At 48.0% G+C, this 24745-nt stretch overlaps 1 protein-coding gene and 4 long non-coding RNA genes across 5 annotated transcripts; 2 read left to right on the top strand and 3 right to left on the bottom strand.

The window, feature by feature from the left end:
• The first annotated feature begins 11353 nt into the window (after positions 1-11353).
• LOC135817980 (uncharacterized) lies at positions 11354-15340 on the top strand. The gene is made up of 2 exons (XM_065331280.1): positions 11354-12023; positions 14107-15340. The coding sequence occupies exons 1-2, from the start codon at positions 11364-11366 to the stop codon at positions 15184-15186; spliced, it is 1740 nt and encodes a 579-aa protein (XP_065187352.1). The 5' UTR covers positions 11354-11363; the 3' UTR covers positions 15187-15340.
• Positions 15341-16489: 1149 nt separating this feature from the next.
• On the top strand, positions 16490-18028 carry LOC135816665 (uncharacterized). The gene is made up of 2 exons (XR_010553445.1): positions 16490-16648; positions 17346-18028. It is a non-coding gene; the product is annotated as an uncharacterized LOC135816665 (long non-coding RNA).
• LOC135816664 (uncharacterized) lies at positions 17416-18437 on the bottom strand. The gene is made up of 3 exons (XR_010553444.1): positions 18205-18437; positions 18035-18100; positions 17416-17551 (listed from the first exon to the last, which is right to left on the bottom strand). It is a non-coding gene; the product is annotated as an uncharacterized LOC135816664 (long non-coding RNA).
• A 980-nt stretch (positions 18438-19417) lies between these two features.
• LOC135816663 (uncharacterized) lies at positions 19418-20304 on the bottom strand. Its single transcript, XR_010553443.1, has 2 exons — positions 19727-20304; positions 19418-19673 (listed from the first exon to the last, which is right to left on the bottom strand). It is a non-coding gene; the product is annotated as an uncharacterized LOC135816663 (long non-coding RNA).
• A 28-nt stretch (positions 20305-20332) lies between these two features.
• On the bottom strand, positions 20333-23280 carry LOC135816662 (uncharacterized). Its single transcript, XR_010553442.1, has 3 exons — positions 23171-23280; positions 20906-21038; positions 20333-20655 (listed from the first exon to the last, which is right to left on the bottom strand). It is a non-coding gene; the product is annotated as an uncharacterized LOC135816662 (long non-coding RNA).
• Positions 23281-24745: the final 1465 nt, after the last annotated feature.

The following is a 24745-nucleotide window of genomic DNA, read 5'->3' as shown; positions in this document are numbered from 1 at the left end:
GGTGATGGGCGTCAAATGGCCAATGGAGTGTGTGTGTGTGTGTGTGTGTGTGTGTGTGTGTGTGTGTGTACGTGTGTGTGTGTCATGGTGTGTGTGTGTGTGTGTGTCATGGTGTGTGTGTGTGTGTCATGGTGTGTGTGTGTGTGTGTGTGTGTGTGTGTGTGTGTGTGTGTGTGTGTGTGTGTTGCTATGTCTAACATAGCTGTTCGCTATCATCGCTTCCGCGATGGGCAGGTCTGAGGTCTGAGGTGTGTGTGTGTGTGTGTGTGTGTGTGTGTGGGTGGGTGGGTGGGTGTGGTGTAATCCCAGCACAAGTTGCTATGTCTAACATAGCTGTTCGCTATCATCGCTCCCGCGATGGGCATGTCTAAGGTCTAAGGTGTGTGTGGATGTGGGTGTGCGTGTGTGTGTGGGTGTGCATGTGTGTGGGTGCGAATGCCTGCCAGCAGTGCCTGTTTGTCAGTTTCAGTGTCCACTCAGTGTCAGTTTCAGTGTCCACTCAGTGTCAGTTTCAGTGTCCACTCAGTGTCAGTTTCAGTGTCCACTCAGTGTCAGTTTCAGTGTCCACTCAGTGTCAGTTTCAGTGTCCACTCAGTGTCAGTTTCAGTATCCACTCAGTGTCAGTTTCAGTGTCCACTCAGTGTCAGTTTCAGTGTCCACTCAGTGTCAGTTTCAGTGTCCACTCAGTGTCAGTTTCAGTGTCCACTCAGTGTCAGTTTCAGTGTCCACTCAGTGTCAGTTTCAGTGTCCACTCAGTGTCAGTTTCAGTGTCCACTCAGTGTCAGTTTCAGTGTCCACTCGGTGTCAGTTTCAGTGTCCACTCAGTGTCAGTTTCAGTGTCCACTCAGTGTCAGTTTCAGTGTCCACTCAGTGTCAGTTTCAGTGTCCACTCAGTGTCAGTTTCAGTGTCCACTCAGTGTCAGTTTCAGTGTCCACTCAGTGTCAGTTTCAGTGTCCACTCAGTGTCAGTTTCAGTGTCCACTCAGTGTCAGTTTCAGTGTCCACTCAGTGTCAGTTTCAGTGTCCACTCAGTGTCAGTTTCAGTGTCCACTCAGTGTCAGTTTCAGTGTCCACTCAGTGTCAGTTTCAGTGTCCACTCAGTGTCAGTTTCAGTGTCCACTCAGTGTCAGTTTCAGTGTCCACTCAGTGTCAGTTTCAGTGTCCACTCAGTGTCAGTTTCAGTGTCCACTCAGTGTCAGTTTCAGTGTCCACTCAGTGTCAGTTTCAGTGTCCACTCAGTGTCAGTTTCAGTGTCCACTCAGTGTCAGTTTCAGTATCCACTCAGTGTCAGTTTCAGTGTCCACTCAGTGTCAGTTTCAGTGTCCACTCAGTGTCAGTTTCAGTGTCCACTCAGTGTCAGTTTCAGTGTCCACTCAGTGTCAGTTTCAGTGTCCACTCAGTGTCAGTTTCAGTGTCCACTCAGTGTCAGTTTCAGTGTCCACTCAGTGTCAGTTTCAGTGTCCACTCAGTGTCAGTTTCAGTGTCCACTCAGTGTCAGTTTCAGTGTCCACTCAGTGTCAGTTTCAGTGTCCACTCAGTGTCAGTTTCAGTGTCCACTCAGTGTCAGTTTCAGTGTCCACTCAGTGTCAGTTTCAGTGTCCACTCAGTGTCAGTTTCAGTGTCCACTCAGTGTCAGTTTCAGTGTCCACTCAGTGTCAGTTTCAGTGTCCACTCAGTGTCAGTTTCAGTGTCCACTCAGTGTCAGTTTCAGTGTCCACTCAGTGTCAGTTTCAGTGTCCACTCAGTGTCAGTTTCAGTGTCCACTCAGTGTCAGTTTCAGTGTCCACTCAGTGTCAGTTTCAGTGTCCACTCAGTGTCAGTTTCAGTGTCCACTCAGTGTCAGTTTCAGTGTCCACTCAGTGTCAGTTTCAGTGTCCACTCAGTGTCAGTTTCAGTGTCCGCTCTGTATGCTCCGGCATACGGTAAGTTACCTATTGTCAGCATCTGCGAAACTGTGTGAATGAAGTTGAGGACAGTCAGGACACCAATGCAGCCGTACTTATGAAGTTATGGTGGATTCAATGGTGGTAAATACACGCCTGGTAATATGGCGGTAAAAACACGCCTGCCCACACACGCTCTCTAGGCTGCAGTTATTCTGGCACTGAGCTCTCCTTCTCATCACCACCACCACCACCACCACCAGTTCGCGCCTGGCGCCTAGTAATCGATGCAGCCTAGTCGATGCAGCCTACTCGATGCATGCAGCGGGGACGAAACGTTACGTACATGTACGATCGCAATCGAGGTCTGTCGTTGTGTCATCTGCTAAGTGCCAAGCCGCTGCGCTACCTGGTGTACCAGCTTGCTACATATATTAATTATGGCATTGTCCGATTGTCGGATACCGCCAACCATGCATCGACTAGGCGCCAGGCGCGAACTGATGGTGGTGGTGGTGAGAACTTGGGAGAGCTCTGTGCCAGAATAACTGCAATAGAGTCGCGCGCTGAAGAACGTGGAGCCCAAGAACGTCCAGCCTGAAATTCTAAGAACGCCACAGCCTAAAAGCTAAGAACGGCGGTGTTGGTTTTCTGGCAGCTTACGAGATACATAATTATGATCCAGGACGGATTGTTTCTAAGAACGTGCTATAACTTTTAAAGAACGCAGCCAGATTGCTTTTAAATAAGAACGTCCCAGGCTAACCCCTTGGAAACAACGTTCTTGGGCGTGCGACTCTACTGTAATACTTGCAGCCTAGAGAGGATGTGAGGGCAGGCGTGTATTTACCGCTAGATGTATAGATTATAACAAGGGACCGAGTGTATACTATAGAGATAATTATACACCACGTACCAGTATAAAAACCGAGGCGAAGCCGAGGTTTTTATAACTGGTGTACATGTATATATCTCGATATACACGAGGCCCCTTTGTTATAATATAATAATTATGCCTCGCTAGCTACAAGCGAGGGTCTCTGGTTTGAGTCCTGGTGGTGACAGTCAATTTTTTCTTCAGACTTTTCCCGTTTGTGTCTTCCCCTCACACTAGTCAAGATTTTATGACCTGGGGCTCCCCGCGTGCTAGTTTGTACGTGAAGTGTGTGGGTTACCATGGTTACAGTGAGGGCTGCGTCCCACCCGCCTGTGTGGATTCACAGGAAGTCTGAGTTACGAAGTCTGAAGAAAATGTTGAACGGTCTCTGCTGGGATGACGACTACACCATAGCTCAGTGGTTAGAGCATCGCTAGCTACAAGCGAGGGTCCCTGGTTCGAGTCCTGGTGGTGACAGCCAATTTTTTCTTCAGACTTTTCCCGTTTGTCTCTTTCCCTCAAACTAGTCAAGAATTATTTATCTCTTAATTTGCTAAATCCGTTTTTTCGTGGTCATATTTTTCAACTCAAAATGGGTGTGGCATGAGTATAGGGAAACGTATGTGACCAAATCTTCCATGTTAGGTCTTAGTAGATATGGAGAGTTGAATAAGATAATTTTTTTAAATACTAACATCTAAAGCTCATCTCTTTGCGCAATATTTCTAAGGCATGTGCCCTATTTTTTGAATCCTATATATAGGATTTGAGATTTTAATGGACCTTGTTTTATCCTTAAAACTGGTAGTTTCACGACGGCATGTGCGATATGTCGTCATGAAACCACCCCGTGCCACACCTGTAATGTTCTTTTGCTCATTTACTGCTTCAGTCGTTTCCATGACACCAGCTTAACAATGCTGCTCAAAGTTCCAGTTCTAGCTGAAAATGGGTATTCATGATGTCCTATGAATCTAAAAAGTAAACATTCATGCCTCAAACATATTTACAGCTTCTATGAAAACCATCATGCCGTTATTATGGGTCATGAATGACTCATGATGACCAATAACAACGGCATACAGGTAACATATTTTCAAATCCTATATATAGGATTTTTGGCCAGCAAATTAAGAGATACCTCGCCATATGTTTTAATTTCGGAGTCGGCTACTATCATTTCATCTCAGTGGGGGTTAGACAATGGGAAGTAGCCATGTAGGGGCGTGAGTCCTCTCCATATTCACCATGCGTGGCTTCCTAATGGCTTGTTCCTCTCTGTCAACTACTGCTAAGTTCCCTTAGTGGTGTACATGTATATGGAGTGAGGTATAATGCCGGGTACATGTATTTACGACCATTTCAATCAACCATGCATAAGTTATGCGTGCAGGTTCAATTCACCCCTCAGCGGCATCAGTTGAGCTTGAGTAGGCTTTTTTTGTTGCCAGTCGCAGGTTTTATCACTCCATAGATACATCATACACTTGACCTCAGTCACTGAGACTAATCTCGCCTTACTTGCTTTTTCTCCCGAATTGTCCTGGAGATCGCTGCTAGTGCTACTTTGTTCCTACACTTGCTTTCCTATATTAACCCTTTAAGGACGGTATGACGGATTTATCCGTCATGACTGTGCAGTGCATACTGCATACACTCAAATTTTCGTATCTCGGCTTTCCCTTGACAGAATCGCGTGATCGAAAGGTCTATCGACATTAGAATCGTCTCAGCTGTCGGCTCAAACAAATCCGAAGTCGATCCGAGGTCAAATATAGGAGCTACGGCACTCGCAAGGTATTTTACGTCCTGCAGCAAATTTTGACTTCCGCGCGCTGTGTCATTCAAGGGATTTCCCCCTGTTGCATGACAAGCCAGGCAGGTACAGAGCAGAGTGACGTCAGGCACGGATCTGAAGCCGTCAGCTACACAAAAAAGCAGCTCTCTACCGTTATTTTTACGAAAATACCAGCAATTTTACCAAATTGGCTCAAAGTCCCGTTTCGTATGTCATCCCAGCGCTATAGCACCAATGTAGTGGCACTGTTGCGAGTCAGGATTACACCAGTGTGTTCCTCTGGCCAAGAGCTTTCCAGGAAGCCCAAGATTATCAAAATTGATAAAAGGAAACTCAAGTTATGATCCGAACTGCTTCCATGCGTAGTGCATGAAGCAGTTTACCTGAATCAAGTCCGTCCTGAAAGGGTTAAATATGCGAAAATCGGTGCACCTGTCCTGTCCTGTACATACATGTACATGTATATTCAGCTCTTCTCCTGCTGGACCATAGGCATAGGGGTTACATGTACATGTACACTGTAATGTTATTGTAGTTGGTGTGTCAGGCCAGTGATATCATGTTCCGTGGTTGCCCGTTTAAGACGATTACATCATTACATGTACATGTACATGTAATGATGTAGTGTATACGCACATGTACATGTACATGACATTGTATTCAGCTCCTCTCCTGCTGGATAAGGGGTTGCATGCCCACAGACAGCTAGTATGCGCACATGCACAATTATGTGCCGCACACACGTACAAGTTAGTTCATCATAAAGGGTGGCTGGGTCCAGTTCAGCCACCCACCCCCTACACCGAGATTCATAGAATCCAGTACATTGTATCCGGCTTACCAGTACACACCACTGGAGTGAGCCAGTGTATGAAGAGAACCAACAAACCGAGCCGATGCATGGGGTTCATCCGAGACTTACACCACTGAAATGCCTCAATCGAGAGAAATCTCACCTGGGGCTTGTTCTTAAAGAAAATTATGTATACGGTACTGGTTTGTGCCTAATGGTCTCATTATGAGTGCTAACGGTGCTGCCGGAATAATCTCAAACGGTCCAAAGGATAAATCTAAACAGAAATAATCAAGCGCATTGCTGGATAGCAGCCAGCAAGAGATGTTTGATTGATTGACTGGGGGGGGGGGGGGGTAGAAATGGCCAAAGCGGCTGTGTCGAATGATAGCAGTCATAACATACAGCGATATACTACCAGAAAAGCTAGATACATGTAGTGTAATAGGCATACAGATGTTCAGTGTTAAAGTTGATAAAAAAGATCCAAAATTCTCACTTGTAAGCAGGATATTTTGTCTCTAGACCAGGAAGTATCATAGACAGTGAAAACACATAATTATTGCAGCAGAATGTGTAAAGCACCAGATATTATTGTAGGCTGGAGATTGGTGAATAACCATGAAACTCTGCGTAACAATCTTCAGTGCTAGCAACTGAAATACGCCCCCTGAGCGGTGCGTTCACATTCTAGCGGTCTCTATGTCGTAGATTTACAATCCCGTGTTGGGTCTGTGCGATGTGAGTGCACCGCTCAGGGGTCGGATTTCAGTTGCCAGCACTGTACATGCACTTCAGCCTAGTTCCGTTGCTGCCTTTTGTCAGATTGCATGAGTAGGCATGTTGGAGATTCTAGCTACCATGGCTACCACAGCTACCATAGCAACCATGGCTTCCACCATTTCACACTCCTATCTCAGCTTGGTACGCAAGTCAACTAGCAAGGTACTTCTACACCTGGCAAGTACTGTGTCGTCGATGTTTGTGTACATGTACATGACGTACATTCTGCGAGTGGCCAGTCATTGAGCGAGGGGACATTCTGCACCACGCTCAGTAAGCTCGGTCCCTGAACGGTCAGTTGAGGAATCATTGGCCATGCTCTTCAGCAATGGCTACCAAGAAGTCGCCATTATAGGAGTGTTCGGCCAGTAACAGAGGCCTGGGCACTACTTGCTCTGAGATGGGGTTGCCAGAGAGAAGCACTCGTTCCATATCCATGACGGCTGGACAGCTGGTCAGAACGGTCACTCCACTGTCAGTGATGCTGTTCTTCTCCAGATCTATAATCTCCATGGAGTGGTTGCACTCTTGCAGGGATACTAGCAGTGTGGTGACATCATCTCCAATCTGGTTTTCCCCCAGGTTGAGAAAGACTACCGACAGTGGTCGCAGAGTGTCGAAAAGCTTCTCAGCTACACTCGTATCAGCTCCCGTCCTCTGCAGCGAGATGCATTTCGTATGCTTGAGCTCTGCCAGGCTAGAGAAGAAGAGAGCATAGTCTGTTGACATTGTGTCAGCACCGTGGAAGAGAGGATTCCTGTCCAATGATAGAACTAGCAGTGCTGAGTTTCTGAAGGCGTCAACAAGAACAGCAGCTCCACTCAGGTGTATGTTATTACCAGCAAGGGTCAGGTAACGGATATACTGGTATTGGCTGGGCCCATGCATCACCATGCAATGTACGCCAATGTCAGTTAGCTGGTTGCGCTCGAGGAACACTTTTTTCAGGGTAGAGTCGGTCACAAGGAATTCTCCTAGCTCAGCCATTGAACTATCTGGTACGAAGCCGTGCAGGTTCCCGCCATGCTCGTTGACTAGTGTAGATACACTTTTACGGATGGCCGAGGTGGATGTGACAGACCAGCAACTGAAGTGCACGGCATCGTTGCCACATACTCCAGACTGAGCCAGCTTTTCAAGCAGGGCGAGTGTAACCCCAGGATTTCCGCTTAGCAGGATTTCACACTGGGTTGGTTGTGAAGATGGTGTAGCTGCTTCGACACCGGCACTATGCTCCTGTTCCTGAGAACGTCGACTGCGAAAGAAGCTTAGCAGATGATCACTAATTGTGTCGCTGAGCTGATTGTCGGTAAAGTTGCATTTGGCTATGGAATGATGGACGCTGAGCGCTGACAAAACCTTTCCAAGATCATCATCACCAAGGCCAATCATATCCAAGAATACAGTCTGCAGATTTGGCAAATGGGTCATGAGCTGTGCTAGATCTGTCCCGCACCCGTAACCCAAAGAAATCTCTCCCAGTGACAATGTTTTGAGCTGTGAACATAAGGAAATGTTCTTTGCTATTAATGACGCCAAACACACATCCACTGTGCAACGTCTCAGTGACAACGCTGTCAAGGACGAATGCATGAAGCACGCTGCCAGTGATGCTCCATCTTGCTCTGCTTTGGTAAGATGAAGAGATCTCAGCAGCAGAGTCTCCATGCCTGTTGACACCTTCAGCTGATCAGAAACGCTCTTCAGTGGAAATCCACTGAGGGGATTGGAAGATATGTCCACAACACGAGCCTTTTCCAGAAGTGGCGAAAGTTCTGCTACTTGATGCTCCTTCAAATTGCAGCCTTCCAGATTAAGAGAATCAACAGTTCCTTTGTTCACAACCTCCAATACACTACACACAGATTTGATGTCTGTGTCATCAAGGGTCATGCCAGATAAATTCACAGACTCCTTGGCGAAAGTGAATGACTGCGGCGGGATAGAAGTCGAGGTTGAGCCTAATTTTCCTGTTGACAGGCGGTGTTCCATAAAACATTGCATGAGGAAAAGCCGAAACCTCTTCGCTAAGGATCCAGCGAATGGCGATGAATTCTTCATTCCAGCCAATATCTCGTCCAAGACATGACTCCGAGCTGTCCCGACAAAGAACTTCCAGAACTCCCACCTCTCCTTCTCCACGCCAAAGTCTCCCAAACACTCTCTAGCGCTGCTAACTGAATTTGTTTCTGAGGCACATGCACGTGCAGCGCACCACTCTTGCATTGTTACGTGTGGGAGAGCGATGGTGACTTGGCCTCGGTAAGATGACCTCCGATCTCTGTTCTGCAAGAGTAAGCCAAGATCTAGACACTTGCTTACAGCAATCTCTGGCAATGCAGTTGCCGGAAAAGAGAAGGAACGCTTACGAAGCCCTTCTAAGCAAAGCTTGTACAAAGCGGAAAGAGCTTGCACTATCTCCACACACTCAGCATTGCGTTCACTTGGTCTGTCAGTTACCACAAACTCTTCAAGGTGATGTTCAACAACAGTGTACAGGCTTACCTCCTCACCACATTCGAATAGCCGTCCTCCGCAGAACTCACTCTGGACTGCGCGTGCCAAAGACACATTGCCGAAAGTGGCACCGGGCTTCATCTCCAGTCGTGCAATGGCGGAGCACAGGTACTGTACATAGAACAGAGTAGTGCATGCAGGAACACTGTTAGAGAGAAAGTACTGCTGACAAAGTAGTGTGGCCAGTAGCGGCGTGCTTTTCACTGCTTGTTTCAAATGTTTGTAGGCCGGATGACTGAGCTCTGACATGCATGCCATGGCGTCTTCCTCTCCTAGTCGACTGCACACAAACTCTTGCAGCTGTTTCTCGCTGAATCCACCAAGCCGATAGTGCCTGGCGCAATCTTGTACAATCGCGTATGCCTGTTGGCATGGGCGGCTGGTGATGATGGCGGAAGCATCCATTAGCATGCTCTTCTCGCCCTCCATGAATGCACGTGCGGCTGAGTTGTAGCGGAAAGCATCTGCACCGCTCTCGTCAACACCATCAATGATGAGCAGTACCCGGTCGGAGTTAGCCGACAAGTGCTCCAAAACGATTTCCCTCTCCTTTTCCTTCAACACGCTGGTCAGCCCAAGTTGGTCAAAACCGAGAAAATCACTCCAACTTGTTGTGGAAAGGCTGTCTTCTTCTTGAACACAGATGGGAATGACAAAGTCGAACTGATGCCGAATATCCTCTGCAGCAGTGGCAGCATCGTCTCTTTCCTTGTATACGAAATCTGCCATCACCTGTCTGCACAACATGGTCTTGCCTCTACCAGCATCTGCCATAATCATGGTCTTACATGGTTCCCTAATTGCCGCACACTTGCCGGAGGAGCCTTCAGTAGCACTTGCCCCATTCGACCTCCTTGCTCTTCTGTTTTGTTGCGGTGCTGTGAGAAGTTGAGACGGGTTCTCCAATGGAAATGATCTCTGATCGTCTGGTGCCTCTTCTAGCTCAGTTACTCTGCCCTTGCCTTTCTGTTTGTATGCTCTGGCAGCACGCAGGGCTTCTCTCTGACTCAGTGCTTGCATGGAAATGTATGCCTTGCGAGCATCCGCCTGCATGAACTCGTCAGCGGCACATGACATATCGGATCTCCTGCAACGTTGCCGGCACAGGCTCTGCAAATACTGGCTATATTTTGCCAGGCATTTCTGCTTTCTTTCCTCTGCTGTCAGCAATACCACACGTTCATTTTCAGCTACCTGGTGGTACATTTCACATACCTCCTCTATCGACTCTTCCAGACAGCCTACTACTCTGGACTTCAGCAAGCGGCACTTCACTAATTCCTCAGGGCTTCCAGTTTTCTTACATTGTTGTATCTTCGCTTCCAGCTGTTCAGCCACGTCCGTTTCACCTACCTCACGGATTGCTTTACATAGCTGGGTGAATTCCTCAGACGGAGGGCCATCGGGAGCATCGCCAGCGAGGGCGTCCGTCTCAGCCGACACGATAATCAGTTGTCGCAGCAGCTCAGTTACTCGTTCGTGTGGGATCAGTTGGCAGTGGGTAATTCTAGCGTACTCGACGCTGCCAAGATCAAGCATTTGAACCGAGACGATCATGTCTACAATGTCCATGACCGTTGAATGGAGGCGTTTGTGGAGGACTGGAAGCAACTCCTCCAAGGCTAGGATCTCCCACCACTTCATCGCTACAGCAATCCCGGACAAATAGTGTTATCACCCAAGCTGCCTGTTCTCACGCGTTGGCAGTGAGCTTTCGCTCGGCGTAGCAAATACGTTTCAAAACGTACTCGATAGGTCAAGTAACTATTATTGTAAGCAATAATTATTAGTTACTCCTGGAGGCCATGCATGGTCCACCTACATAACACTGGTAAAATGCTAACTGGGCCACGAACAGACTCAGTCCACGCATGCGTACATGTGGCTGTGCGGGCGGGTACCTGGTGCAAGTAACTACTTAGTCTTTAGTACTTAGTTCATGACTCTACCGCCGGTCCGGACCGTAGATCCACAGGGAGAGATCTTGATCTCCAAATCTACCACAACTGCAAGAAAGAGTAGAGATATCAAAAAGTATTCTTTTTAGACCAAAGAGTGGTGATGCTGCTGTGCATGGTATTATTTTGATACTTCTCCAGACGTTTCTTTGTTCTGAACAACATCGCCAGTGGATAAAGAATGAATAGAGCGGACTAGACTCTAGAGTAGATAAACATCTACTCTTGCTACTTGTACTGTGTAGTAGTACAATGTACAGTGCTGGCAACTGAAATCCGATCCCTGAGCTATGCGTCCACATGCTAGCGGTCTCTGTTTCGTAGTTTTACCATCCCGTGTTGGGTCTTTGCGATGTGAGCGCACCGCTCAGGTGTCGGATTTCAGTTGCCAGCACTGTCTGTAGATCTACCAGTACGACACAGACTCACACCCACACCGGCCACGCTGCCCCCACTCCCCCCAGTGCAGTCCACTCCCATTCGCGGTCCGAAATCCTGGCCTGGGTGGCGCGGGGCCATGCTGCCATGCACCCCATCGGAGCGACGTCAGTGTCAGACCGTACCGGATCGTGTGGTCGTGCACAAAGACTTGGAAAAGCCACTGTAACAACACATGATACAGACAGTGTGTGCGTGTATGCATGACGGTGACCATGGTGACAGGCTTGGAAAATACATACATGTATTTTTAAAATAAAACAGGACACCACCTGTATCGAAATGCGTCTTTTTACTCGACCCATATGCCATAATTATGGACATGGCCAAGAAAACGACTCTTGCCGCTCTGCTGCTGGCCATTTGCCTGGCAGCTGCTGGTATCACTCCAGCCTGCTCAGCGGTGCAGCGCCAATGCAGCGTCCTCGTCTACGGCTCCACTCCGGCCGGCTTGTGCTCTGCAATCGCTGCATCGCGACAGCTGAAAGGCACCACTCAGCATGATCGGGTGTGTTTGCTCAGCAGCCACGCACACATCGGCGGTATGGTCACTGGCGGCCTGGGAAAAACCGACACCGGGGGCTCTCGCGGAGAGGCATTGATCGGGGGAATAGCCGCAGAGTTCTTCCTGGAAGTTGGCCGCCTGTACGGACACACACAGCCCACGTACTATTTTGAACCGAGCGTTGCGTCGAAAGCCTTCGCCAATCTACTGAACGCGTCCAACGTAACCGTCGAAGTGAGTGAGCTCTTGACCAAGGTGACCATGGGCTCGGCTGGCAGCACTGGCCACAAGCGCATCAGCAGCATCACGTCAAGCAGCGGCACTGTCTACAGTAGCGATGTGTTCATTGATGCAACATACGAGGGAGATCTGATGGCAATGTCCGGTGTTCGATACACGTACGGACGAGAAGCTGTGTCTCAGTATAATGAATCTCTGGCAGGAAGGCAGCTGTACAGTCCGTCAAATCAGGTACTAGTATAGATTCCTTTTAAGATTTGTTTACATCAGACCCCACGCACACACTCACACCCATTCAAAAGGTGAAACTCCCTGCAAAGGAAACCACTCAATCCCCTGCATTAATGGATCACGTGATGTCGGCCATGTTGGTTACACCGTCATGATCACGTGCTACACTATTATAGTCACGTGACAACAATTATTTGAAACACTCAAGCTCAAACTAGCCTGAATATTCCTTATCGCAAACAAACGAACTCAAGACGAGTGGTCTTTTGAGGGTGGAATGCACATCGCATCCACTCCAGGTACACTGCAATGTCTGCATAGACTATCCACGTCGACACAACACATCCACTCACTCGAAATTGCTCGACGTCGTTCACAACCGAGTCGGGGCCGAGATGCGTTCTGGCGTACAGTAGAGTCGCGCACCCAAGAACATTGTTTCCAAGGGGTTAGCCTGGGACACTCTTATTTTTCAAGAAATCTGCCTGCGTTCTTATAGCACGTTCTTAGAAACAATTCGTACTGGATCATATGTATCCCACAAGATTCCAGAAACCAACACCGCCGTTCTTAGCTTTAGGCTGTTGCGTTCTTAGAATTTCAGGCTGGACGTTCTTGGGCTCCACATTCTTCAGCGCGCGACTCTCCTGTACACGGTTTGGCCTGTACTTCTCCCAGTTTCTGTCCACATCATGCTCAGTATAGTATGTACACTAAGTAGAAAGTCAACTTGCAGCCGCCCGTCGAGTTTAAACTCAAGAAACTGATGCAGCGAATGAGCATTCTGTGCTTTAACTTCACTGAACAGCCCAGGGGCTTTGGAAGGTATTTTAGTGTGGTACGGTCAGCCATCTGAAGTGCAATTTACTCGTTGGGGAGGGGTGGCCGAGCCGAAATTTTAGAACCCAGATCCGTGTATTTTATTGATTCACGGGATACCTGGGGGCAAAACGTGGCATGGTACGGCCAATACGGTAGTGACCGCCGTGACCGTGTCCGACGCCCCTGTTGCCTACCCTACATCCCCCAGTAGTACATCATACCGTGAGTGTGAGGACCTATCAGCGCTGTAACCATGGTAACCATGCCAGAGTTACATGTCCAGCTATAGCATGATTTTCATGTTGCTACCAGCCCCGGATTACATCATTTTACATGCACACCAATCTGAATACAGTAAGATCGGGCGCCGAAGAACGCAGGGGCTCGAGCGCAGCCTAGGAAAGTTCTTAAATTTTTGATTCTAGCCAGACCGTTCTTATTCACACGCGCGCGGCGAGTCGAGTGACGTCATGACGTTTGTCATGTACATGTACATGTAGTGCAATGTAGTACTTCTAAACTAGTGGGTGTCGTAAATGGGAATGACTGTACATGTAGCAGTTACCAGGTTACTGTTTACACGTGTACATGACATGTACTCACCTCCCATACATGTACAATTTAGATCTACGTACAATGCAGATCTAGTGTTCTTAAATCTGATAATTCTAGCCTGGACTGTTCTTAAAATTTGCCGGTTTTCCAGCCTGGGTGTTCTTCGGCGAGGTGTTCTTCGGCGCCCGATCTTACTGTACAGTAGAACCTGGCAAGGCGACCACTCGTCAAGGCGACCACTCGGATAAGGCGACCACTCGGATAAGGCGACCACCTGTCCTAGAAGACCACTGAAACCAGTACCAAGGGATGCTATTTCCAGTCAAACGACCCTGGCTAAGGAGACCACCTGGTAACAGAGACCAGGCTTTGAAGGTCCGTTGAGCGGTCGTCTTGGACAGGTTTCACTGTACTTGTACTGTACAACGTGTGCAGAGCAAGCACTGCCCCTAGGATGCAAGGACAAGGACAAGGCTTGAACTTTCAGACCCGGAACGAACCCCGGTCGGTGCTTTCTTCTCTTGTCGGTTTGATGTGTGCAGCATACTTGTGAGAAGAATGCATGAGCCGGGACAATGGACGGGTGACTGAAAGGCACTGGCTCTGCCTCAGTAGCAGTAGCAGTGGCTTTTCATTATGCTAGTTATCCCGTGTCCTGACGACATGGCGTGCGCCTGTGTTTGCATTCTTTGTTTGCATCCTGTAGTTTTACACGGCTGTGGATCCCATCGACCACGCCACCAACAAAACCCTCAACTTTGTCTATTCTGGTGATCCGGGAAAGCCAGGTGACGCAGACAAGAAGGTCGGGGCGTACAACCTACGCTTATGCCTGACAACCAACGCCACCAACAAAGTAGAGATCAGCGAGCCAGAAGGGTACAACCCTGAGGACTGGGAGCTTGTCCGCCGCTACGCCCAAACCGACATGGTCAACTCCAATCCGAAAGTGTATCATTTCCTTGGCATCGGCAGCGTTCCGAACGGAAAGTCCGACACTAACAATGCTGGACCGATGTCGACGGACCTGATTGGGGGATCGTGGGCCTATCCGGATGCCGATTGGACGGAGCGGAAGGCGATCATCCGACAGCACTACCTGTACACACATCAGCTTCTCTGGTTTCTTGGTCACGATCCGGCTATCAATGCATCCATCCGCGCCAACATGCTCGACTATGGCCTGTGTGCGGACGAACACCTGGTCAACGAATGGTACGAGCCGCACTGGCCGGCGCAGCTGTATGTGCGCGAAGCGCGGCGCATGCTCGGTCCCTTCGTCTTCACCGAGCACAGTGCACGGGATGGCGATAGCACCAAGCGCAACGAGAGCTCCATTGGCTGCGGATCCTACAACTTTGACGCACACAACTCGCAGAGGTACCCCTGCCTCCCTGATAGCATCGAGTGCTTGAAAAGCAGCGGAGGCAGAATCAACCCTTGCTGCAAGCATAAAAACCCGGGTGGTGCTACTACGGCTGAATTTGCAGTCATTGATGAGGGTGATGTTGAAGTCAACCCCGGGCCATTTGAAATTCCCTATGACGTTCTCCTTCCCAGTGTAGAGGAAGCGTCCAATCTGCTCGTGCCCGGTGCCGTATCGTCCTCGCACGTGGGCTTCTCATGCTTGCGTCTTGAACCGCAGTGGATGATCATGGGACACAGCTCGGGAACCGCCGCCGCTTTGGCACTCAAGACGAAATCCGAGTCCGTGCAAAGCCTGGACAGGAGTTTGCTTCACACTGAACTCATGAAAGAGAATCAGATCTTGGACACGGAGAAATAGACCGGGGAACAGATAATTTCAAAAAAAAAGTATGATAATATCCAAAAGTATTGCATCTACAAGTAGTCCACATCTATTGCAAACCGTTTACTGAGATGTCTCCATATTTGGTGTATGTGAAGGAAGAATGAAATGCAAAGGTGTTATAACCGTGCATGGTTCATTGCTCTGCCCTAACTACTAGGGACGGTATGTGTCAATGATCCCGCTGTGTGGCACGTTGCCATTGCCGCACGGCATTCGTGTACATGTAGGTTTAAAGTAGGGTGGGCAGTGGAGGCTTTGCGAACTACAGCTGTGACAGGTAAAATCCGAGCCACCGTGCAGGTCTGGTGCCCTGGACTTGTTTGGCCCTTGATGCCCTGGAAATGCTGCTACAAGTAGACGTACATTGTCAGCACAAGCACTGTACAGTTCTGCAGCGGGAGCTGGTCCAGTGCAGCCCAGGCCACCAGCTTTGTCCTTGAATACAATCATGTGCGGGATATCACCTACTAAAACCGCAGTGTGTGCTTGGTGCAGAGCAATTTTACGACTCCCTGGTGCAGAGTGGCTAACTGGTACCTTCATAATTATAATGATTTTCAAAGTGATGATTAATCGAATGCAACAAATTTCGGTCGTCGAAAAAGTTTTCTTTTTCGTCCCTGAAACGAACAACATTCGTTGGGGGGGGGGGGAGGAGGTGCGAGCCAAAATCGCACGTCGGCCGACACTACATAATGTACATGCATGCGAGTTTCGTCGTCCAGCATAGCACGCTACGTTCGTTTCAGAGGGAGGGGAGGGACCCGAGGGATCCAAGTACGAAACGAATGATGTTCGTTTCAGGGACGACAAAAAACTTTTGCGACGACCCCTTAAAGGGAAACTGAACGCCAAAAATAAGTATGGCTTATCCGAAGGAGAATTGGGCACTGATTCCGATGAGCTATGTCTCGAGCCGATCAGAGAAGAGGAACTGTGTCAAATTTCATAAATAACACCTCCCATATTTGGAAATTGGCCTTGATGACGTGCGTACTGCTTAGCTGTCACCATGCTGTGCATGTTCAGCAGTGTAATTGAATGGAAGAAAACAATTACTTTGGTGTTTTGCAGCTCTGTTTCGTTCCCTGACGGTAACCAAATCTAGATGTAGGAATCTGTTGAGCAGGAGAGTGACACATGTCTTCCCGAAGGCTGTCCAGGCTGCAGTGGTGATGAAGAAGACACGATCATCACCCGAGATCGATCGTAGCGAATTGGAAAACTCATGGTGAATTTGCTTCCACTCCAAGGCAATGTCGAGGTATGAAGGGTGCTTGTACTGCCTTCCAAAGTGAAGAGGAGATGAACATGGCTTTGCATAGCTGTTGTTCTATGCCAACTTTACCTACTCTTGCTGGTACCGTAGTGGCATATTGCAAATTTCGTGGACGAACAACTCTAGTCACTAGTGGCTAGTGAGCAACACTAACAGGTGAGATTTTTCAATTCGACAAAAATTGTTTTTGTTTGAGAACTGGCAGTGGCAGTCATTAGACTCAGTAGGTGTCTTTGCTGCTTCTTTCCCTTCATTGGTAGGGTTGTGCTTGAATAGTACAAGTGCTTGAAGTAAAATAAAATAAATAGAACATGTGGAACATAAATCTAATCAAGCATCAGTACATGTATTGCGAATTTCAACTTCAAAGCACATGAAATCACAATGATCACGAAGTTTATGTAATCAGGAGTACACCCTGTGTTCAACGAACACATACACACATGCTGTATTGTGCACACACATGTACACATGTGCGTGCAGCCCCACCCCATCCCACAGACACACGCATGCAGCGCGCACATCCATACACATGTGCGTGTACCCCCCCCCCCCCCAACACACACACATTCCTACCCATACACATGTGCGTCCCCCCCCCCCCCCCCACACACACACGTGTGCACATACAGATACACAAACACACACGCACGAACACACACACACAAGATACGTGTAAGTGTACATGGTCTTCCTGGTGCAGATGCTGAGCCAGCACAATGGAAAATACCTCCATCAAGATGCTTTATCAAGTGTTGTGATAATGGCACTGTTTGTTTGTTTTTACAAAGAAGTGTGGGAAAGACTACAATGCATTATAATTCATAATTGTTCTTTGCCTTGTACTGTGCAGACCAGAATGCTTCGCTATCAACTCCTGGCTTTCCATCGGCATGGTGTTCAGCTGCAGCGGCATCTGGTCCGGGGAGTTCAAGTTGCTGGATGGCTGCACTGACACAGGATGGGTTTGCGTTGGCAATGCGATACGGCAGTCATCCCACATCACGAGCTACATGTTTATGTAATTTATATTGTCGCTCGTCCAGCAACGTCAAGGCTCTGCATGTTAACACAGGAGAACACCATAATACTACTCAGGGGATAATAATTTTGGATATCAATTTCGCGACAATTATTAGATTCACACAATATTCACAACGTATGCAACACGATGCTGTCTATTGACACTACTTCAAACTGAAGTGCTCACTACTCCTCTCCCGTTTTCATCTCCCTCTACCTTATGAATACTCTGCATTACTGGTTTCGTTTCTACCCTTTCCATTGCTGCCAGCTCCCAGTTTTTTTCAATGCGCAGCACCACCTTGACAGTCATTTTTGTGATTTGATGTACACATACTTTGAAGTTCAAATTCGAATTACATGATCAGATTTTTGTTCCACATTTTCTATTTATTTTTACTTCAAGCACAACCCTACCGATGAAGGGAAAGAAGCAGCAGAGAGACACCTACTGAGTCTAATGACTGCCACTGTCAGTTCTCAAACAAAAACAATTTTTGTCGAATTGAAAAATCTCACCTGTTAGTGTTGCTCACTAGCCACTAGTGACTAGAGTTGTTCGTCCACGAAATTTGCAATATGCCACTACAGTACCAGCAAGAGTAGGTAAGTTGGCATAGAACAACAGCTATGCAAAGCCATGTTCATCTCCTTTTCACTTTGGAAGGCAGTACAAGCACCCTTCATACCTCGACATTGCCTTGGAGTGGAAGCAAATTCACCATGAGTTTTCCAATTCGCTACGATCGATCTCGGGGTGATGATCGTGTCTTCTTCATCACCACTGCAGCCTGGACAGCCTTCGGGAAGACATGTGTCACTCTCCTGCTCAACAGATCCCTACATCTAGATTTGGTTACCGTCAGGGAACGAAACAGAGCTGCAAAACACCAAAGTAATTGTTTTCTTCCATTCAATTACACTGCTGAACATGCACAGCATGGTGACAGCTAAGCAGTACGCACGTCATCAAGGCCAATTTCCAAATATGGGAGGTGTTATTTATGAAATTTGACACAGTTCCTCTTCTCTGATCGGCTCGAGACATAGCTCATCGGAATCAGTGCCCAATTCTCCTTCGGATAAGCCATACTTATTTTTGGCGTTCAGTTTCCCTTTAATCCTCTTCCTGCTGTCCTAGCATGTACCGGTAGGTGTTTGTGTGTAACCACCCAGGTCAGGTACAGGAGTTGGCACGATAGCCCCCCGCCCCACCCCACCCTGCCTTTACAACTGCACTGTACATGCAAGTGTTACTTCCTGGTCAGGTAGGTGGTACAGACTGTGCACCCATGCCTCCTACTGTAAAAGCAGAAGTTTTTGGTGGTGGAATATTTTCGGTATTTATCCCAAATCGGCAGTTCGGTGGAGGGAAATTTTCGGTAAAACCCGTTTTCCAGGTAAGTGTACTAGTACTACATGTATACAATACTGATAGTGCCGAAATTTAATTTCGGCACGTTTTATTTTCGGTAAAAATTGTCGGCACCGAAGTTACCGAAAATATAACACCACCGAAAATTTCTGCTTTTTGACTGGCCAGGTGTTTACTCATGTGTACTCATAATTATAGTCATAATTATTATTATTGTATGATTGGTGGGCTCCTCAGCACAGCCAGTGTGCCAGACCACTGACTGGCCAGGTGTTTACTCATGTGTGGGACTTCAAATGTGTGTCCAACCACAGTGGACACGATCCGAGTGGAACCAAAATTCATAATTTTTACAACTTTTCGCGGTTGCAATACTGATACCACAAGCCCTGTTATGTAGTCTAACCACCAGTGACTGGGTAGCAAGTATCTGTTACTTGCGCGCTGCCACTGGTGAAATCAAGTGGCCCAACACACTGCCCGGCACTGGTGAAATCAAGTGACCCAACACCAGCAGCAAGGGCATCTGTCAAAATAATCGAGCAAGTGTACTTCTCAGTGTTTTGGTGTTGCAAAAAGAGATACGGCTGAGACGTGTGAAATGCACTAAACCAGCGGTACATAATACTATTATACGAAATCAAATAATTGACAATAAATGTGACAGCGTCACCGGGCTCTTTTAAAAGTATAGTGCATTGGTTGTGGATTCACTGCTGCAGAAAAACACACACACACCTTCACATGACCATTAGATTCACTGCAGCAGAAAAACACACACACCTTCACATGACCATTACTGCATTAGATTCACTGCTGCAGAAAAACACACACACACCTTCACATGACCATTATTGTGTGCATCGAAGCAAATGCAACTTCAGACTACAACTGTTGCCAAGGAAACATTAGCCGGAGCAATTAGAATGCGCAAACTGGTGCAGAGATATGAGCCCATTTCCCACCTCCATGACTGTGTGACATTACCATGATATACAATTGTTTATACAAGCAGAGCCGTGACTTGCACAATACGTGAGCGACAGGAAAAAGTCGGTGGATTTGTTGATAGGGCAGTCAGTCAACTCAGATAGCGTTACGTGGTCTCAAGGAATGCAGAAAACTTTGCGAGAAGAAATCCAGAAACAGCGAGCGTCCGGCCCGGAATCACTGTACATATACTTGAAAGCACCGCACATTGCATACAGTGATCATCCCTGCAAATGCTGTACGCTTCATTCTGGTAAAGGGTATACGCCGGCGGGGCATTTGGTGTGGACTCAAACTAACCTTGCGCGTACATGTCTCTATGCACCAGCAGCAGCGGAGGAGGAGATAGACTACAGCACACTGGGCACTGGCCCTTGAACACACTGCACTCTGTAGTAGCCCGGGGCAGGGGTGGGGGGTAGTAGCCCGGGCAGGGGTGGGGGGGGGGGGTAGTAGCCCGGGGCAGGGGGGTAGTAGCCCGGGGGCAGGGGCATACGTTACCATGCGTCATCCTCGGTGAACAAGTGTGAAAACACTACCCAGGGCTGACATCCAGAAAGCCTCCCGGGAAACGTACCATGCGAACTAAACAGGAGGTGCTTTTGGGAACACAATTAATCCAGCTGCGCCAGTCTCTGGTGCACCGCCAAGCCTGGATGTTATTCTTGGCCACGCGTGTTGTATTTACCGTGCTACTTGAAGAATTGCGAAGCACCACCTTCAATAGTCGGCAACTTGGTCGGTGCCCGTTGTGGAGGTGGAGGTGGCTTATCCTCTGGAAGAAGATAGAGAGACACATAGCGCGCATATCCAATGTCGGTATGCTTGCCTTGATTGGTTCACAGACAAACAACTTGAAACAAGCTAGTGAATTTTCTCAAGAAAGACAAGAGTGCAATATCAAAGAGATGCGGATACGGAATGGTGACCACGGGCAAGACCGGACTTCTTTCCGTGGTCTTGGGACACGCTCCCGGCTTAGTATGCCCTGGGTGCGCATTATTCCGCGGGAGCATGCAACTCGCTTTTCCTGGTGTGAGCCGCGGCCAGTTCCGTCAAACTGTCACTGGTGAGCTGTGGCAGGGTGACACCACCGCCACCGCCGCCCATGCCGCCGCCCGTCAGTCCCACAGTGCTACGCGTGCTCTCATCATTCTTCTGCAGCACAACAACAACAACAACAACAGGACAACCAAACCGGCTTTGCATCAGCACAGCCCCCGGGGTATCAAGCACAGCCCCCGGGGTATCAAGCACAGCCCCCGGGGTATCAAGCACAGCCCCCGGGGTATCAAGCACAGCCCCCGGGGTATCAAGCACAGCCCCCGGGGTATCAAGCACAGCCCCCGGGGTATCAAGCACAGCCCCCGGGGTATCAAGGCGCAGTGGGTCCATTGTCAGTAGGCATATGCCTGTTTTGATTTCCACTATAAATAAAGTATACAACAACAACAACGTGCTACAGTGTTAGCCAGAGAAATCTGACCTCGTGAATGTTACCGTAATAGCGTCGGTGGGCCCTAGGTGGCCCTAACACCACACACAACACTTGTAGCAGGTGTACTTACATGTATGCTAAGACAGCTCGGCCTATTTAGCTCGTAGCTGTACTGATGAGGCCTTTTGCGGTCAAAACAGCCTGTCTACAGCATTGGGTGTATGCTAAGACATATATATTATGATTCGGCCTTATTTCCTCTGTGCTGCGCTGACGAGTCCACAAAGGACGAAACAGTTCTGTCTGCAGATTGAGTATACTGTACTGTACTCACTATTTGAGAATTCGTATTTCTCGTTTCTTTGTCATAGTGATTATACAGGATCGCCCATCATTCTTCATTCTATACTTCTGTCATAATACTTCTTCCTGTCGTAAAACTACGAGACTGTCCGATGAGAGTGCTTTAGCCAAAAGTAGCTAACACACTCGGCGCACTTGAGCGTGGCGCTTCTTCATTCATGATTTTGGATTGCTCAGGCCAGAACTGTGCATACACACACAGTGCATGGGTTGACCCGAACAGAACAGAGTGTGTGCCTATACAAACACGTCACAAGGCAGACACCTCCAGAGCTGTATAGACCATAGTTGTTGGCAAAAGCAGCCCCATGCTAATGTTAACCCCCAGTACCTTGGTAGCACGTAGCAATAACTTTTTCTCTTTTTTTGATTCCCACCTTCCAACCCGGCAAATATTTAGATTTTGATAAAAACGATTCAAAGCCTCTCAATTATTTTGTAATACTTCTAAATTGCAATTTCAAATTTGGACTTCACGGAGAATTTTAAAGTATTGGGAAATTAGAGGCCACATGCCACGTACTGCTCTTTTCTCTCCGAAACTCAACACTTGCAAGCCAGATATGAAAAAATGAAAAAATCATCAGTCACACCACCGGGACTCGAACCAAAAGAGCAGCAGTACGTGGCATGTGACCTCTAATTTCCCAATACTTCTAAATATAAGAATATTAAATAATTATATAGAGACTTAGTCGGAGGGAAACATATCAGCACACGAAGAGACGAAGCTAGTTGTAAATCTGATAAGGTCTTTCGTATCATTACTCTTCAAAATCAGCACATGGTGATAATGTGACGAAGCACAACGATGTCAATTTATACAGCATATTGGCGGAAAAATTGTGATGAAATGAACACAGACTGAATGATAGTGTGAGTGGCGCCAAAGAGTACACGCACTATAACAGGGAGGTGTACTCTTTGGCGCAACTCACACTATCATTCAGCCTGTGTTCGTTTCATCACAATTTTTCCGCCAATATGCTGTATAAATTGACATCGTTGTGCTTCGTCACATTATCACCATGTACTGATTTTGAAGAGTAATGATACGAAAGACCTTATCAGATTTACAACTAGCTTCGTCTCTTCGTGTGCTAATAATAATATAATAATTATACTTTCACACAAAACAAGCTCGGTGCAGCACTAATCACGGGAGGGGAACCCGACCCTCCACCCTCGCCAACTCACGAAGCAATAACCATTGTGACAGAGCCTATAACCAAAGTTCTGAAATGAAAACTAAAGGCTCAGGGCAAGACCAATCACGATCTGAATGTGATACTGCTGTGCAGGAGAGAGTGGCAACAACAATTGTGTGGGTGTTATGGTTGAGCTGCCCTACACCATTAGTTAATCATCAGCATGCAGTCGCTTTTTCCTCACGCAGATGACAGGTGATGGTATAAAAGTGGATATGACCCGAGCGTGTTAAAAAAAAGAAAAAAAAGAAGAAGAAGATCGGCATCATAGCTATTCTTACAGTGTCCACAATGATCCCTGCTTCCCGCTCTCTCTGGATATCTTCCTGTACACATGGACACATAGACACACACATATACACACACACATAGACACACACACACACGCACACACAAACACACACACACAAACACACGCGCGCTCGTGCACGCACGCATGCGCACCCACACACACACACACATGTGCGTACACGCACGCATGCGCACACACACACACACATACACACACACACACACACACATACACACACGATTATTGACTACTCAAATTTTCAGGGAGTACTTGATCGCAGTAAAATACCCTACTACTCCCTGATCTAACCTTCGACTCGGCAAACTGGTTCGATGGACTTCTTGTGTGCTCTCAGCTCTGGATGGCAGTAGTGAGTCAGTCAAGTGTCCAGTCGGCGGGAAAAGCGTTAGTTCCAATGCATGCAGTACGGAAACCCATCAACTATCTTATGAAATAATTATCGCAAACGTCACTACATGTACATGTACGTACCATGTGCGCGTGCCTATCCCAGTATCTGTCCATTCTTTCTCTCTTTCTTTCACATCCTCTCTCCCTCTAGCTGTACGTGTGTGTGCGTGTATGTACATGTAGCCTTGCAAGCTGTTGAATGGTGTAATCCCAGCATAAGTTGCTATGTCTAACATAGCTGTTCGCTATCATCGCTTCCGCGATGGGCAGGTCTGAGGTCTGAGGTGTGTGTGTGCGTGTCTGTGTGTGTATGTGTGTGTACGTGTGTGTGTGCATGAATGTGTGTGTATGGTGTGTTTATGTGTGTGTGTGTGTGTGTGTTTGGCGGTCAATTCTTCAGACTTCCAAGCTGTTGAATGGTGCAATCCCAGCACAAGTTGCTATGGCTCCTGCTGTGGCATCGTCATCATCGCCTCCGGTGATGGGCGTCAAATGGCCAATGGTGTGTGTGTGTGTGTGTGTGTGTGTGTGTGTGTGTGTGTACGTGTGTGTGTGTCATGGTGTGTGTGTGTGTGTGTGTGTGTGTGTGTGTGTGTGTGTGTGTGTGTGTGTGTGTTGCTATGTCTAACATAGCTGTTCGCTATCATCGCTTCCGCGATGGGCAGGTCTGAGGTCTGAGGTGTGTGTGTGTGTGTGTGTGTGGGTGGGTGTGTGTGGTGTAATCCCAGCACAAGTTGCTATGTCTAACATAGCTGTTCGCTATCATCGCTCCCGCGATGGGCATGTCTAAGGTCTAAGGTGCGTGTGGATGTGGGTGTGCGTGTGTGTGTGCATGTGTGTGGGTGCGAATGCCTGCCAGCAGAGCCTGTTTGTCAGTTTCAGTGTCCGCTCTGTATGCTCCGGCTTAAGGTAAGTTACCTATTGTCAGCATCTACGAAACTGTGGGAATGAAGTGGAGGATACCAATGCAGCCGTACTTATGAAGTTATGTTGGATTCAATGGTGGTAAATACACGCCTGGTAATATGGCGGTAAAAACACGCCTGCCCGCACACGCTCTCTAGGCTGCAGTTATTCTGGCACTGAGCTCTCCTTCTCATCACCACCACCACCACCACCAGTTCGCGCCCGGCGCCTAGTAGTCGATGCAGCC

Source organism: Sycon ciliatum, chromosome 5 (assembly GCF_964019385.1).
Source record: "Sycon ciliatum chromosome 5, ocSycCili1.1, whole genome shotgun sequence".
NCBI classification, from domain to species: Eukaryota; Metazoa; Porifera; class Calcarea; order Leucosolenida; family Sycettidae; genus Sycon; species Sycon ciliatum.
Note: the sequence above shows the minus strand (reverse complement) of the source record. Positions and strands in the feature narration are given on the sequence as shown.

Bases quoted from the DNA above. Each gene is read 5' to 3' on its own strand.
- LOC135817980 (XM_065331280.1), top strand. From the start codon at position 11,364: ATGGACATGGCCAAGAAAACGACTCTTGCCGCTCTGCTGCTGGCCATT. The intron at 12,024-14,106 runs GTACTAGTATAG...TGCATCCTGTAG, and splicing joins TGTACAGTCCGTCAAATCAG to TTTTACACGGCTGTGGATCC.